General features: G+C 52.7%; 1 protein-coding gene across 1 annotated transcript; it reads right to left on the bottom strand.

Annotated features, from left to right (window-relative positions):
* Window positions 1-12,246: 12,246 nt before the first annotated feature.
* Window positions 12,247-15,339, bottom strand: BMP4 (bone morphogenetic protein 4). Its single transcript, XM_014871459.2, has 3 exons — window positions 15,192-15,339; window positions 14,289-14,665; window positions 12,247-13,319 (listed from the first exon to the last, which is right to left on the bottom strand). The coding sequence occupies exons 2-3, from the start codon at window positions 14,656-14,658 to the stop codon at window positions 12,478-12,480; spliced, it is 1,212 nt and encodes a 403-aa protein (XP_014726945.1). The 5' UTR covers window positions 14,659-14,665; window positions 15,192-15,339; the 3' UTR covers window positions 12,247-12,477.
* Window positions 15,340-16,109: the final 770 nt, after the last annotated feature.

Genomic DNA, 16,109 nt, shown 5'->3' with positions numbered 1-16,109 from the left:
GCAGAGCAGCTTTGGGGCTGCTCTGTGTTGTTTTTGTTGTTGGTCCTGCTCAGCACAGCTGAGGCATCTTCCTTCCAGATGTTTGCAGGGTGTGTTTGTGCTCACTTCGCTGATGCATGAGAACAGTCACAAGACAAGATGCTCAGCACCAGCCAAAATGCCCCAGCCAAAATAGCAGCCTTTAATTCCACCTCACCTGTCCCCAAAACAATGGGGTTTGTGATTTCCTAAGTGTGTAACACAGCAGTGAGCGCTGAATAAATAAACAGGAAACCCTTAGGTCTGATGATGTTGCTCAAGAAAGGCACAAAAGCAAAAATTCCACTTATCTGAGCATCCCTCCCAAATCTTCTTCCCACACAACCTTTTGGGACATCACGTTTGCATCAGTTTCCTCAATTACTGATTCTATCACTGGTGCGATTCTTCAAGCAGCCTCCCAAGGGTACCCAGAGATGAGCTGGGGGTGGGAGGAAAGGGGGTGTAGTAACTTAGCTCTTGTTTTCCTGAGTGCTCCTGAGGCCACAGGCCACGAGCTTTCAGCTTGTGATTTAACCAGGTTTCCTGGAAAGGCAATTCCTTGGATTTTCATCCTACACCTTCCTCCTGGCTGAGCTCACACCGGTCACACCGACCCACTGCAGGGCCAACCCGTGTGTGTGGGACTGAGCCGGGGCTGGGGACAGTGCTGGAGGGACCTGAGACAGGCAGAGACAGAGCCTGGGGGGGCCAAGGCTGAGCAGGGACCTCGTGGTGCATGGAAAGGGATCTGCACTCCTGCGCAGGGACCCAGAGATCCCAAATCCCCGAACGCGCCGTGCAGAAGGAAATCAAAGCACGGGATTGAAAGACCACTTGGAAAACATTAACAGCTCATTACTGATGGTCTGTTTAAAAATCCCCATTAATGTATATACACATGTCCCTGGACAGCACGTTTACCCCCAGCTAATGGCACTGAGTGGAAGCTGGAATGATCTGTGCAAAATGACTGAGCAAACTCCCAGCCCTCCCTCATTTGCACTTTTCCTGCACAGGCTCCTCCTGACCTCTTCAAATCCCATCCCAATTACAGCCTCCCACTTACCCCTCAATGTAAATAAATCCTGCGTGGTGGGGATGGCTGCTACCAGCACAGATCAAAACCCGGGAGGGGAAGCACAACCTGCAGCTGGCTCTGGAAAAGAGCAGGAAAACAAAGCACAGGAGGGAGGGATGGTGGGATGGGAGGTGACACCCTCGGAATTCTCAGAGCTTGGGCTCTGGGGAGAGCTCAGAATCATCCAGGCTGGAAAAGACCCCTAAGATCAAGCCCAACCATTCCCCAGCACTGCCAAAGCCACCACTGTCCCGTGTCCCCAAGTGCCACATCCACATGGCTTTTAAATCCCTCCAGGGATGGGGACTCCTGGACAGCTGTGCCAGGGCTGGACAAGCCTTTCAGGAAGAAATTTTCCCCAATATCCAACCTAAACCTCCCCTGGCCCAGCCTGAGGCTGTTCCCTTTCCTCCTGTCCCTGTTCCCTGGGAGCAGATCCCAAATCCCCCCGGCTGTCCCCTCCTGTCAGGGAGTTGTGCAGAGCCACAAGGGCCCCCCTGAGCCTCCTTTTCTCCAGGCTGAGCCCCTGCCCAGCTCCCTCAGGAATTCTCCAGCCCCTTCCCAGCTCCCTCAGGAATTCTCCATCCCATTCCCAGCTCCCTCCTGCTGCTCCAGGCTCTTCCCCACGTCTGTTCCCTTCTGTGCACACACTCCAGCCCCTCAATGCTGTCATGAGGGGCCCAGAACTGAACCCAGATCTTGCAAGGAGGAGATCCAAAGCAGCAGAAAGATACCCACACCAAATAAATAAATATCCAGCAAGTCCCTACAGGTTAGCCATGCACCTGAGTCTTCTCCTTGCTTGGATGCATAGGAAACTGCCTCAGGAAACTCAGGATCTTCCCCTGGGAAAAAATGCCATTGCTCCAGATGCATTCAAGAGGGCTCTGAGAAAAAAAAACAACTGGATCTCTGTTGGCTTCCAGGGGCATCCTTAGGCTGCTGCTACACTGACAATATTTTCTCTGGATCTGTGGGAGCCGAGGAGCACTTTTGTGCAGGGTGAATGCCATAGGGAGAGAATGAGGCAGCTAAAGCCATCCAGGCTGTTCACTCCTAAATCTCATCTCTAAATGCATCTTCCTCAATTTACACCCAGCCTCATCCCTGGGCTGGGATGCTGGGACCTCAGACTGCAGTTTTCCCAGGAGCCAGCACTTCCTTTGTAACTCCAAGCCCCTGGTGTGTCACAGGTGTGACAGGTCTTGGGTTTCAAGTTGCTGGAGGTTGGGGGTATCTTTTAGATTTTTTTTTTCCTCTTATTTTTGGGCTTAATGTGGGACTTTTCTACTGATCATTAAACAATTACCCTGTGGCTTGAAATTGTTTTCAAAGGACTAAATGATGTTATAATGCTCTGGAACTGTCAACTTAATATATGGGGCTGTATTCAGCATAAATTATAGGCAGTTTCCATGCCACAAAAGCCACACAAGTTCATGGATCCAGCCAAAACATTCAGCAGAAAGTTGTGCCAGGCCGCAGGGCCCGTTTTGCCAAGACATGCAGGTGTTCACCATGGAGAGCAGCCCCACCACTGATCCAGGAGATTCCACATCTCCTCCCTAGCCAGCCACAGTCTCCTTGGGACACCTGAGCCAAAGCCTGGTGCGATCCCAGAAGCTGCAGTGGGGATTTTCCAAGGCTGTTGCAGCCCTGAGGTGACAGAGCCTTTCACCTGCAGGTGCAGGAGCTGTGGATGGACACCTTGCCAAGAGTTTTGGAGAGGTTCAGCTCCAGGCTGCAAACAGGGCTTGGAGCCTTGGGCATCACTGGAGCTTTGTGGCATTGAGGTGACACAAGGCCACCCACTTTCTTCTTGCTCAGGAAGCAAATCCTGCCCTGTCAGGAGAGCAGAGTTTGGGAGTTGGAATATTGAGGGACAGATTTCAGACACACAGTCCTGGAGACAGGGCCCAGCAGATGGGAAATGGGTCCTGTCACCCACAAACCTCAGGGAACATGGCAATAATGGAGCCCCAACAGCTTTTCATGGCAGATTTGTCCACCAAACACTGGCTCCTCCAAGGTGGGGACGGAAGAAAATTCAGCAGCATTTTTGTGGCAGAATTCTTGCACTTACTTGGCCTGGCTGTGCCTCTTCCAGGGAGCAAAGGGAAGAGCCCTGTGTCCTCAGGCAAGAACAAGGTCAGGAAATTCTTATTCCATGCCTGCTCCTGCTTTTGCTGAGTCTGAAATGAGTTGTCCAGAACAAGATAAACGGAGAGCAGCGGATGTGTGCAGGATGCCATGGGCTCTGTGCAAAACATCCTGTTGTCCTCTGCACTGCAAAGTGGCAGGGACAAACACGGCTCACCAGGGTGGATGAAGGGCAAATTGTCCCATCTCTGCATCAGGGACCTCCTTGAGGATGGAAAAAATCTATCCTGCAATGTCACTTGGGTGGCCTTAATTGCTGGATGGGCTGAGCTTGGTGTCCAGGATCCTTCAGGCAAAATTTATTGCAGTAGAGACAAAACTCCTGCTGCAGTGTCAGAGCAGGGCTGAGAGAAGGGAGGGGAGGACCTGGCCCCCAAACACAGGTGGCTTTCGTAGATTTTGTCACATTTTGCTCCACAAATGACACATTCCGACAGAAAACACTTCCAATCATCACTCACTTGTCCTCTGGATCAGGCCCGCCCAAACCCATCACATCTGCCCCCAAAAACAGAAAACATCCACTTGTGTTTCACTTGCTTTTCTGGGAGCTGTGACACCTTCCAGCCACATAAAACCTTCACCTTCAAAAGGAAAGGGGAGAGGCAGAAAGGAAAGCCGTGGAAAACAACCAGCTTAGCCCCAGTTACAAACTGAACCACACCAATCCAGGGGGAGCTGAAGGTGCAGAAGGGTTTCTCCACGCTGGGCTTCGGATCCAGCAGGGATCTGGGGATGCCACGTGGCAAAATGATGGGATGTGTTGGGATCAGTGTCCCCTGGCTGTCCCCAGGATGTGGGATGCTGCCACCACCCCGTTCCCAGGCCACATCCAGCCTGCAGCTGCAGCCAGCTGGCATCACCCCGGCCCTGGGGTCTCTCCCAGCGGTTTGGGACTTTCTTTCCACAGAAGATGCTCCTAACCAAAAGCAGATTTGATTCCCAAATATCCCCAATCTCCCTTAAAGCTTACAAATCTTCCACACCTGTGTTTGCTCGTTGCTGCTGCTGGGCCCTGCCCTGGGAAGGACGATGTTTATCCCACTCCTCCACAGCTATTTACAATGGGGTTTTCGGATGGGGATGGAGCACATATTTGTCTAATGGCAACAGGGCAGTGAATTTAATTCTCCTCATTAACAGTCATCAGCTTAACGGGAAGCAATAAAAGATTTTTTTTTTTCAAGAGCAGCTGCTTGTGAGATAATATTTATGGCTGGGACTGTCATCAGGGATGAGTGCATTGCTGGCTTGTGGAGGGGGAAACTGAGGCACGAGGCCATTCCCTGACCCACCCTGGACCACACAGATGGAAGTGGGAAGAAAATCCAGCCCTTCTGTCTCCCATCCTGAGGCCGTGCTGCCCCCAGGCCACAGAAGCCATGTTGTTAAAATGAGCCAGATATTCATCCCAGAGGAACAGGAATTGGTGAGCACTGCCTTATTTCCAGCGCCCAAAGGAGTCACAGCAGGGCACCCCGCCCTCTTCTTCCCTCCATAAGCCACTTCCAAATCTCTGGGGACAGCAAATGCCCCTTCCCATCTTCCCATGTCCCCTCCCCAATACCCATCAAACCAGGAAAGGATATTTTGACCCCATTCTGATGATGAGAAATAATTTTGTCTGAGGCTGCATCTCCTCTGACCGTGGCTGGTGAGATCCACAGTGACACCTGGGATTGCAGGTGGTCCCTGAGTGATTTTGGGTCAAGGTGCCCACCTGGCACCCTGTGCCCAAAGCTGCAGAGACCCCAGCAGGGGAGAGCTGCTCTCTGCTCTCCTGAGAACAACATTCTGCTTTCCCATTGCTAAAGAGGAGTCTCCTCCAAACAAGGACAGATTTTTGACTCCCTGTTGAAGTGGCCTCTCTGGGATCTCATTTCTGAGAACTGGATTTTTTTTTCCTATTCCTCAAATGTTCCTACTCAGAGATGAGCAGCCCTTCCCTCTCATCTGTATTTACCCCAAGACACACAGGAAATTCCCCTCCAGTCTCCCATTTTCCTGGCAGAACCTGACCAGGCTGTTCCCTAAGATTGTTTGATCCTGATACCAGTCCAGTAAGGTCTGAAACAACTCCCCATGAGTGCAGGGATCAGAAAAGCAGTCAGCTCTGGGGGAAAATCCTTACTTCATCCATCCCAAGTGTAATTTGGGCTCTCTCGAGTTCTTTTCTGACCAGCAAAGCCCCCAGGTCTTTGTTTTCTGCCATACCCAAGAGAACTGCTCAGCTCTCTGTGGAACCCTTCTCACTACATTTCATTGCTTGTATCACCAAATTTTGCTCCCAGATTCCATCCTGCTGCTGAGGCACATGTGAGTCCTGCTCAGTGCTACCATTGGTTAATCAAATTAAAAATATTATCTTTGCAAATGATCCTTGGGGACTGCCTCTTACTGGGAAACTGTCCAGCTCTACAAACTGTCTTTCAAGGAACACTGCTGTGATTATTTTTAATCCTTTTAAACACCAAAACAAATAGCGACTCCTCAAGCTGTAGATATTAAATTTCTTCCAGTGACACCTAGAAATACCTGTTTGTGATGCTCTGAGCCCAGAAGTGGGAAGGATCAGGATGTCTTGCTTGGTGCCTCTGCCAGAGGCATTGATGATGTGAAAGCCCTTGGGTGAGGGTTCCTGTGATGAAGAACAGGAGGTGCCATGTGGGGTTGGAGCCCTTCTCCTCAGACATCTTAATTCCAGTGATGGAATAAAGCCCTGGTTTTCCTCTTTGATGTAGAACAGCAGCAATAAACTCCCCCCAGGACCAGCCCAGCAGCGTGGGGTGCCCTCAGAGCAGATCCAGAGCTCAGTCCCCAGGGCCCAGCCATGAGCAGCCAGTGGAGAACAGTGGGGCTGTGCTGCTTCCACCAGCCCCAACCCACTCCCTTCGCTCCCTGCTCCCCAGACAGCTTTTAGCAGCCCAGAGAAGCAATTTCAGAGAATCCCAGACTGGTTTGGGTTGGAAGGGACCTTAAAGCTCATCTCGTTCCATCCCCTGCCATGTGCAGGGACACCTCCCACTAGACCAGGTTGCCCCAAAATTCAGGGAAAAAAGGACATGGGTGGCTCTTCACTGAGCTCCCCAGTCCTCCTCCTTTGGAGATAACTGCCTAGTGTGGCATTTAAGCAGAGTGTTTGCTTCTATTTATTTAATTCCCTATTAAACACCCTTCAATCTGCACATCCTGCCCAGGGCTCCCCTGGTGAGGTGTAAAATCAGTTTGGCATTTCTGAGCTAATCTTGGCATGAAGGATTTCACTGATTCCAGTACTAAATAGCAGGTGTGCATTACAGCCCAGACAAAACCCACAAAGCCAAGAACAGCAATGCAGATTGTCACCATCTTCCCTCAAATCTGATACATAAAACAGCACAGTCTGTATCAGGAGATCATTTTGTAACATGTGATCTCATATTACTGAAGGAACAGGTGAGGGATGGGTGGATTACTTGGAAAACCATTTGTTCTTTGCCTGTGGGACTCCACTGTGTCCAAAAACATAAGAACTGTGGGGCTTGAAGATGAACTTCTAGGTGATGGTTTCAAAACCAATAAAAGGCAGCAGTTCAAAAGGAATGGATAAATGAAGTGTGGGAATCTCTGGCACAGAATTATACTGAGAAAAAATTATAAGACTTATAAAGTAATTCTGTAAATTACTGGAAGTAAAGTTCACAGTGTCCTATTAAATACAGTGACTCTGATTTTGGATCTGGAAGCTCTGACCTGTAAATAGCTGTAGATTGATGGGTGCTGCAGAAAAATGTTACAGGCCTGCTGTGTTCCTGCCCTCTCCCACAGCACTAGGTGGACTTCTGGAGAGAATTAGCACAGAATTTTTCCTTTTTTTCATTGTGAATATAGAGTAACTTCAACATTTTCCACCCATAGTCTGCTAGAACTGGAAGCCAACGTCTCCTCTAGGAACTGTGTGGTCTCCCTGGATCTGCACATCTGTGATCCTCAGGAAAAGGGAGAACCAGACCAAAAGTGGAAAGGAAAATCTGCATCTATAAATACATTCTGTGCCAGCACCTGAATGAAGGCTGGAAGGAATGCTGATGGTGTGAAGCTCCTCAAGATGCAGCCACGCCTGGAGCACATGGACAGATGCAAAGGGCTGGGTTGGGATATGGATTTCCTTGGCACCCTGATGTTCTGTAATGGGCAGCTCATCACAGGTCCTTCCTAGGATGAAATCCTCCTGGTGATGGCCTTGTTTGAGCAAAAGCTCCAGGCTGCCCCTGTAGTCTGTAACACAGCTCTGGGGCTGGGAGTGATGCCTGATCCCTGGAAGTGTCCAAGGCCAGGCTGGACAGGGCTTGGAGTACCCTGGGATAGAGCAAGGCATCCCTGCCCATGGCAGGGGGCTGGAATGAGATGAGCTTTAAAGTCCCTTCCAATTCAAACCATTCAGGGATTTTATGTCCCTGTTCATTGCAGGAGGGTTGAACTACAAGCATTTAAAGGTCCCTTCCTTTCCAAAGAATTCTGTGATTCTATGATGCCTGTCATGGACACGGATCCCATTAACTCCACTGCCATTGCTCAGCAGATGGGCTCAGAGCAGCTCTCCACAAGGCCAGACCAGAGCTCTGGGAGAACACAAGGGATCAGTGGGATCCTGCCACTCTTGTGTAAAACATGGAATCAAGGCATGAGCAGGAGGCAGGGGATGAAAAATGCTGACTGTGTGAAAAACAGCACAGGGCTCCAAGCTGGGGCAAGCTCTGGATGGACCACTCAGAACCAAAGTCCCAGCACACTTTTTTCATCTTCTGGGTAGAATAAATGACTCACAGCTGATCCAGCAGAGCCAGAGCTCCCCATGGAACCTTCAGACTTCCTTGAGCTCTGCTAAGGTGCAAGTGATGGAATTTTTCCTTCACTGATTGTGTCTTAGGGGATACTGTGCAGTCGACTAAGGAGCAAGTTTGAGGCACTGCTTTAGAAAGCCGGTTGAAAATATGGTATTGGAAGTCCTATTTTACACTTTCAGACTTGAATTCAGGATCCATGAAGTGAATGAGATTTGCCTGGGCCATTTCTGATGCTCCCTGTCATTATCACCCCTGCCTAGAAAACAACATGGACTTTGTAGCTTCCTGTCCGTTATATTATACAGGAATCCACCTCTGGTTTGAGGTGAAGTGATGGATCTTTAGGGGGCCAGAGACCAGAGAAGAGTTTTGTGCCATAACCAGAGGACAGGGACTGAGGTGTCAGATACCTCTTCTGGTTTCTGCTCTTCACACACAGATCTGCCCAAGTGTCTTCATCTCTCTGTGCTCAAGACCCTTATCTATAGGGGGTCAGTGATATCTCCTCTTACCTGTTTCAGTCCTGTGATTTCAGATACAGATTCCACAGCAGAGGATCTCCAGACCTGCTTTCATGCTATGAAACCCCAAGATAAAGAGAACAAAGCTTGTGTTGATGCCAACATTCCCAAGCCATCCCAGCCTGACTGTGCTCATCATTTTGTGATGGCTGAGAAGTTTTCCAGAGGTGTCCAAGCACTGCAGCAGGGAAGGGCCCAATCTTCCTTTGCTGGCTCTGCAGCAAAGCCTCTGTGCTCCTCCCAGAATAGCAACGTGCAAACCTCGGTGCTTCTCTTCCAAACCCATTTGCATTTTTAGAAACTAATTTGCAAAGCCTCTGCCCCTGTGGTACAAGCAAAGCCTGGCTGTCTGTGCAGCCTCCTCAGCCACTGCATCTCCGGGGCAGCAGCTTTGCTCAATGTCATGCTGGAAACTTGGACTGGGGGTGGATTTACACCTGGGAGAAGAAAGTCCTGCCTGAAGACTCTTGGGATCCTAAAGCCAGCAGGGAAAGGGTTGGGGATGGGATCAGTCTCTGGGGGGAGCTCCTGACACATGGCAGAGCCTGGGACCCCGTTTGCCAGCACACCTGACCCCACACTCTCACCTGTGCTCAGCAAGAACATCATTCCAGGGCATCCAGTGGCTCTCACCACCACCACTGTGACCACTGGAGTGCAGGGAGCTGGCAAACCCCACTGAGATCTTCTCCTCATTTCCTATATCCATAAGCCACACAGACAGTACTTTTTGGGAATCCAAAGCCACAGCCTTCCTGGGGAAAGCACAGAGAATTCTCATCATGGTGAGCTGCAGAGCATCTCCCATCCAGCTCACACTTGTGGGGATGCTGGTCCAAGGGCACAGCTGCCAGAAGGACACCAGATGGTGGGAAGTGGCTGCACACCCAGCTTCAACCTGCTCCCCTTTCATTCACAGCTTGGGCTGAATAAGGAGGGGATTAAAGTGATATGCCTTATCTCAGACCTCCCAGGGACCCCTGCACCGGCCAACACAAACACAGCTCTCCCTCTGAAACAAGGCACATTTGCAAAGAGTCAGTCCCATGGTCAGAGGGATGATGGCACAACACATTTGTCGTATTTTTAAGCAAAGATCAACACTGGCTGCCTGAGACTAAGCCTCACTCCAGGTCTGCCCTGTTGAAACCAAACTGGCATTTCTACAGCACAGAGCACTTGTCAAACAGACAGGACAGGTCACCACGTTAATTCCAGCACGGGGTTAAACCCCATAACTGCTGCAAGAAATGCACAAAACAATGGCCAGAAACACTGCGTGGAATTCCAGAGTCTCTCCACGCCAGCTTCCCAAAAGCAACCCTGCTCCTCCTTGCCAGGATGGTGAAGAGAGTTCAGTTCAACACCATTAAAATCCAGCACAAATTGAAGTGGTGGGAAAAAAAAAAAACCACCACTGGCTGTCAGTTGGAAACTAGAAAGGGACTAATTTTGGCTTCACTACAGTTTTGGTGTGTTTTCCTATTTTAAAATGATTTAGCAGTTTGACAATTTTACTAAGTGCCTCTCCAATCACACAAAGTTATGCAGCAGTTTGCCACCCATATGTGACAAGGACACACACTTAGCCCCTGTGTTCTGTGTAAAATACAGAAGTTCAGCCATGATGAATAAATTCCTTAATGCATCCAGGAGTATTTTGTCCCTGAGATCACGTTTAGTGTCAGCAGGTTTATAGCCACAGTTTAGATTCCTATAAATTTTACATAATTAAAATACTTTTTTTAAAACAGTTGACTTTTTTTCTGAGCAGAACACCCCATGCAGGATTTCAGCAGCCCAGGCAAAGGCAAATCTCCCAAAGGCCTCGGGACAAGAGCAGCACCTACAGAAAAGCAAGTGCCTGTGCCTCCACAGGGCCAAAGCTTTGATTTCATCATTGAAACGCAATGCAAAAAGAAGCACCAAAACAAACAGCTCCATAAAGCAGCAGGAACGCAGCAAAGCAGTTGGAGGCTCCTCCAGCAAGAATGACCTAAATCCAAGAGGCATTTGTGCAGATGCTGCTCAGCTCCACAACACCCTCACAGCCTCCAGGACAACCCGGGATGCACTGAACAGGGAAGCAAACCTGGGAGAAGCCTCTTTTTTTTTAATAAAGTCACAGTGATTGGGTTTTTTTTAAATTTTTTTGTTTTGTTTTGTTTCCAAGGTACCCTCCCACAGTGGCTGCCCCACATCCAGGGCTGCCTGGGGATCCCTTTTCCCACCCGACCCCGCAGCAGCAGCCGGGGTTATCGAGGGAGATGTGTGTAATTGCCCTGTCAGGCAGCTGAAAGGCGCTCGCCTTTAGCTGATGCCACTTCAAAATGAAATTCTTTCTTTGGCATGGCTATGTCTGATATGCAGGCATCAAAGGGGAGGCAGCAGGTCGCCGATGCCCCAGGCCACACATTTCCCTTCTAAAGGCAGGAATGAGAGTGTCAGCTCGGGGCCGAGGGGGCCCCGGAGACCCAACACCCATCGCTGCTCCATGGGGTGCTGGGAGCCTGGGAGGGACCCCCCAGCACCTGGGGACACCCCAGGGCTCTCCAGAGGATGGGACCCTGTGGCCTGAACACCGCTGGGATGGATGGAGGGGTGGGAAAGCCTCAGTGGCACAGAGGAGGTGGAGGGCTGGGGATTTTTCTTTCCAAGAGAAGCACAGAGCCACGCTCGCCTCCCCCCCTGCAGCTCCCATCTCCTCTCTCCACCTGCACTCTTCAGGGAGCCAAGGCTTTTGGCAAGCTTTCCACTCCAGTTTTTATTGGTTTCAACTAAGCTGCCCCTTTCGGAGGGTTGGAAAGCTTCAATCATTAAAGGAAAAGAATAAAAAAAATAAAAAATAAAGAAGGAAAAGAAAGCATCATGCAACCCTTCACCCTGCTGTCCCTTCCCCACTCCCACCCATCCCAGGCACAGCTCCCGATTTTCCAAGCCAAACACAGCCTCTCCAATGCATTTGAGGCAGGGTTTTCCAGGCCCTGGATGCCTTCAACTGTACCTGCTCGGCTCCAATCACCTTCCTGCTCGGAAGCAATTTAGAAAGGACACAGCACAGGTAGCTATTAGCTAACACATATTTAACTGCTCCAGATATCTTTTTTTTTCTTTTTTTTTTGGCATTGTAATGGAGTGATTTGATCTTCAAAGGACCTGTGGAAACCTTTGAAGCTTCCCAATCTCCAGTGGGGAGGGGAGGAGGGGGGGGAAAATGTTAATAGTTTTAAAACCTGGGGAATCCTGAAGTCAGAGAAAGGGTATATAAAACCCAGCGGGTTTAGCATAAAGCCCTCAGGTAAATCTTCACCTTCTTTTCAAATGCATTTTTGGTGGGTTGCTTTGGAAAGGCTTGGGCCAGGTTAGCAAGGTCGGCTCTATTCCCAGCGGCTCTTAAATCTCCAGGGACCCTCATCTCCCACGTGGCACAGCCCCAGCACCAGGGGATCCGCGGGTACCTCGGCGAGAAATAGAAAGACTAAAATTTGCAAAGCCTTTAAGTGAAAAAAGGTGAGGGGGAGAAAAGGAGTGGAGAAGGAAGGAGGGGGGTTAAGAAGATAAGGAGACAAAATAAACTCCCGGCTGCACTCCCAGCCAGCACAGCCTCAGCAGCACCCTGAGAGGCGAGACACAAAATGCATTTACCTTTAAAATAATGACTCATTTTATTTTTTTTCTTTTAATATGTAGTTATAAATATATTTTGTCAAAATATATGATCATTATTGTCAAAAAACATTTGCACATAAAGTCATAAATAAGGTCAAGGTGAACGTTTAGTTTAGAGAAGAGTCCAGCTATAGCAAGCAGTTCTGGGGTGGGACGGGAGGGACAGAGAAGGGGAGGAGAGGGCGGCGGGGAAGGGGGGGGGTCAGCGGCACCCGCACCCCTCCACCACCATCTCCTGGTAGTTTTTCAGGACCACCTTGTCATACTCATCCAGGTAGAGCATGGAGATGGCGCTGAGCTCCGTGGGCACGCAGCAGGCCTTGGGAATGCTGGAGTTCACGGAGTTCACCAGCGTCTGCACGATGGCGTGGTTCGTGGAGTTGAGGTGGTCGGCCAGAGGGAAGGGGCAGTCCCCGTGGCAGTAAAACGCCTGGTACCCCGGGGGTGCCACGATCCAGTCGTTCCAGCCCACGTCGCTGAAATCCACATAGAGGGCATGGCGCCGGCAGTTTTTTTTGTTCTTGCGGGAACGCTGGTGCTTGGGGCTCCGGCGGGCTCTGCGGGTCAGAGCGTGGCCTCGCCCGTCGTGCCCAAAAGTGACCAGGAGCGGCCTGAGCTGCGCCCAGTCCCCGCGCCCTTGAGGTAAAGATCGGCTAATCCTGACGTGTTTGCCCTGATGAGTCTGTGCGTGGTGGAGGTGGGTGACCTCGATCACCAGCCCGTGGTTCGGCTGCTTGTCCTTGGTCCACCGGATCACGGCCGGGCTCACATCAAAGGTCTCCCAGCGCGTCACGTTGTGGTGCACCAGCCGCGTGTCCAGCAGGCGCGTAATGGCCTGGGCGCGCTCCGACAGCGGCTTCATCACTTCGTAAATGTTTATCCGGTGGAAGCCCCTCTCCCACGCCGAGCTCGGCTCCTCCACCTGCTCCCGGTACAGCCGCAGCTCCGCCGAGGAGATCACCTCGTTTTCCGGCACGCTGCTGAGGTTGAAGACGAAGCGGATCCGGGGCGCCTCGCTGGGACCCGGGACGGTCTCCAGGTGCTCTGGAGGAGAGCAGGGAGGAGGGGGGGGGAAGTGGTAAGACAAGCAAACAAGAGCACGTCAGCCTCGGGGCACCCAGCCACGGCCCCGGCACAGCCACAGCTCACACCCACGCTTCACCTGCCCGGCAGCCACCGGCTCCGCGCCGCTCCCCCACGCATCCCTCCCGGCCGCACCGGGAGCGGCTCCTGCCCCGGCACCGCTGGCTCACCCCCGCCCCGAGCAGCCCACCCCTTCCCATCTCGCCTCCCCGTGCAGGGAGACTTTCTCCCTTTAGCTTTTCCTCCCCCGGTCTCTCCAAAATAATCTCCCCGGCGAGATGCGGCGCCACGGAGCACAGAGGTGCCTTGTTACGGGGGGCAGGGGGGGAGAAAAAGAAGCAAATTCCAACGCAGTAATGATGCGGCTGGATTAATAATTCAGATTTACTTTGGAAAAGAAACATCCGCTAGGAAACATTTGGATCAGATTACAAGGGTCTATTGAATAAACCTTATAAACACACAGCTGTAAGTATTAAATTCGAGTCGGGGTTTGGGGGGATTTTTTTTTTTCTTTTTTTTTTTTTTTCTTAAGAGTAAAAGCAGGCAGCAATTGCTTTGATAGTTCAAAAGAAACACTCCAGGGGCGAGATCCCGCCCTCGCTTTACTCCCGCATCCGATCCAGAGCCATTAAATCCACGCGAGCCCAGGGAGTGACCCCGAGGCAGAGGCACCGAAGGAAACTCACTGTTGTCAACAGAAGCAAAAGCACTTCAAAATATGGTCAAGCTCGGGTTAAGCACAGGATGCTGGAAAAAATACCGAGCAGCACGCCTGTCACCCACACACGGCAGGCTGGGGGGGGAGGTTTTCCTCCCATAAATTTAGGGCCGGGCACGTCCTGCTTCTAAAGGCATTTGTGAGCTTCCAAACGCAAGGAAATCCCGATCGCTACCGGGGCTGGGAATTTACCGCCTCCCATCACTGACCTTCATGGTGGAAACTCCTCACGGTGTTTGCCCGGCTGGTCGATCGCTCAGGGTACTGCAGGCTAATTTCCTGGAGGCTTTCCTCCTCTTCTCCGGACTGGAGTCGATAGAGATCCAGCATGTAACTAGGAATGACGGCTGACTTGCTGGGCTGAGGCCGCCTTCGGAGCCCAAACATCTGCAGCAGAGTTGTTTCGAAACCCCGCAAGAGTTCATGGCTTTGGGCAGAGCGGCGTCCGGATCCGGCTTGTCCCTGAAGCTCTGCCACTTTCTTCCTGCCGGTCTCAGGGATTAGGCTAGCATGGTTAGTACCTCCTAGAAGGACTTGGCATAGTAGGATGACCATCAGCATTCGGTTACCAGGAATCATGGTGTCTCTGGGGTGTAAAAAATACGACAACAAACAAGAAGGAAAGTCAGGATGAGAAGCGAAACCCCCCTCCTCTTCCGAATAAACTTAAAAATAATAATAATAGTAGTAATAATAATGATAATAAATAGCAAAAGGACACGGGGAGCAGCCCCCATTCGAGCGGCAGCCGGCGCGCCCCGGCGGGCAGGGACCGGCCGCAGTCCTCGGGCTGTCCGCAGCCCCGCAGCCCCTTCGGGCAGGCGGGTTCCCGGCGCATCCCGGCCCCGCTGCCCCGCCGGGACCGGACGGGACGGGAGCGGGACCGGCGGCCGCGGCGCCCGGCGGGGAAGGAAGGAGAGAGCGGCTCGGAGCGCTCCGGAGCCACCGGTTCGAATCCCGCCGCCGGACCCCGGGAGGGAAAACCGGGATAAGAGCAATATAAAGTTTTTCTTTAAAAAAAAAAAAAAAAATAGGAAAAAAAAGGAAAAAAAGCCCTGCGATGAAAACAAAAAGCGAGGAGCGAGGCGGAGGAAGAAGAGGGCTGTACTCACTGACAGCAAGCAAGGCATATCAGCACAGTCCATGATTCTGGAGAGCCAGCCCGGACCCAGCGCGCCGAAAGCCCCGGGGCAGCGGCTGCCGAGCGCCTCCCGCGATCGCCGCCCGGCGCAGTGCGGCCGCCGCCGCCGCCGGCCCCGGTTTTCTGCCGGCCCCGCAGTCACGTGGAGCCGCTCTCGCCGCCAGCCCGGCCCGGCCCGGCCCGGCCCGCCGCCCCCGGCCCGCCCCCGGCCCGGCCCGGCCCCGCGGGGGACGGCCCTGCCCGCCCCGCCGCCCGCGCCAGCGCCCGGGGAGCGGGGGGAGCGCGGGGACCCCCGGCGGAGCGCAGCGCAGCGCTCGGACCCTCGGGGCGCGGGACGGGGTGGGAGCGGTGCCCCCGGGATCCCCCGCGCTGCTCAGGTGCATCCCCGGGGACCCTCCTGCCCCGCCCTGCCCTGTCCCCGCACGGCCGGGGCGGGGTCCCCGGGGATGTAGGGGCACCGCGGGGCTCCGCGAGGGACCGGGCTGGGATGGGAGATTCGGGACGGGAAACTCGGGAAGCGGCGGTCCCCCGACGAGGAGAGAAGAGAGAGCTTGGGAACGAGAAGCAGCTGCGCGGGGAAAGGCACGGCGGCAGAGCGAGGGCTGCTCCTGTGCTCCCACCACCCGCCGGCACCGAGGGTCCCCTCCCGAGGCGTTGGGAGCCTGTTGCCAACACCGGGGGTTATCCCCAGTGCCTGCCCTGGGTTCCCTCTCGTCCTCCAGATTTTCTCATCCTTCTCCCTGGCTGCCTGAACAGCCCTCTCCCCTTCCCACCGGGTTCCCGGACCCCCCGAGGTGTGCAGCAGGCGGCTGCACAGGCACGGGCTGTGTATGGCCACAGCTGGCGGCTCCAGGGAAGTACCAGGGGTCTCCGGGAGGAAGGATGCTCC

This window comes from Sturnus vulgaris, chromosome 6 (genome assembly GCF_052056855.1).
Source record: "Sturnus vulgaris isolate bStuVul1 chromosome 6, bStuVul1.hap1, whole genome shotgun sequence".
NCBI lineage: Eukaryota > Metazoa > Chordata > Aves > Passeriformes > Sturnidae > Sturnus > Sturnus vulgaris.
Note: the sequence above shows the minus strand (reverse complement) of the source record. Positions and strands in the feature narration are given on the sequence as shown.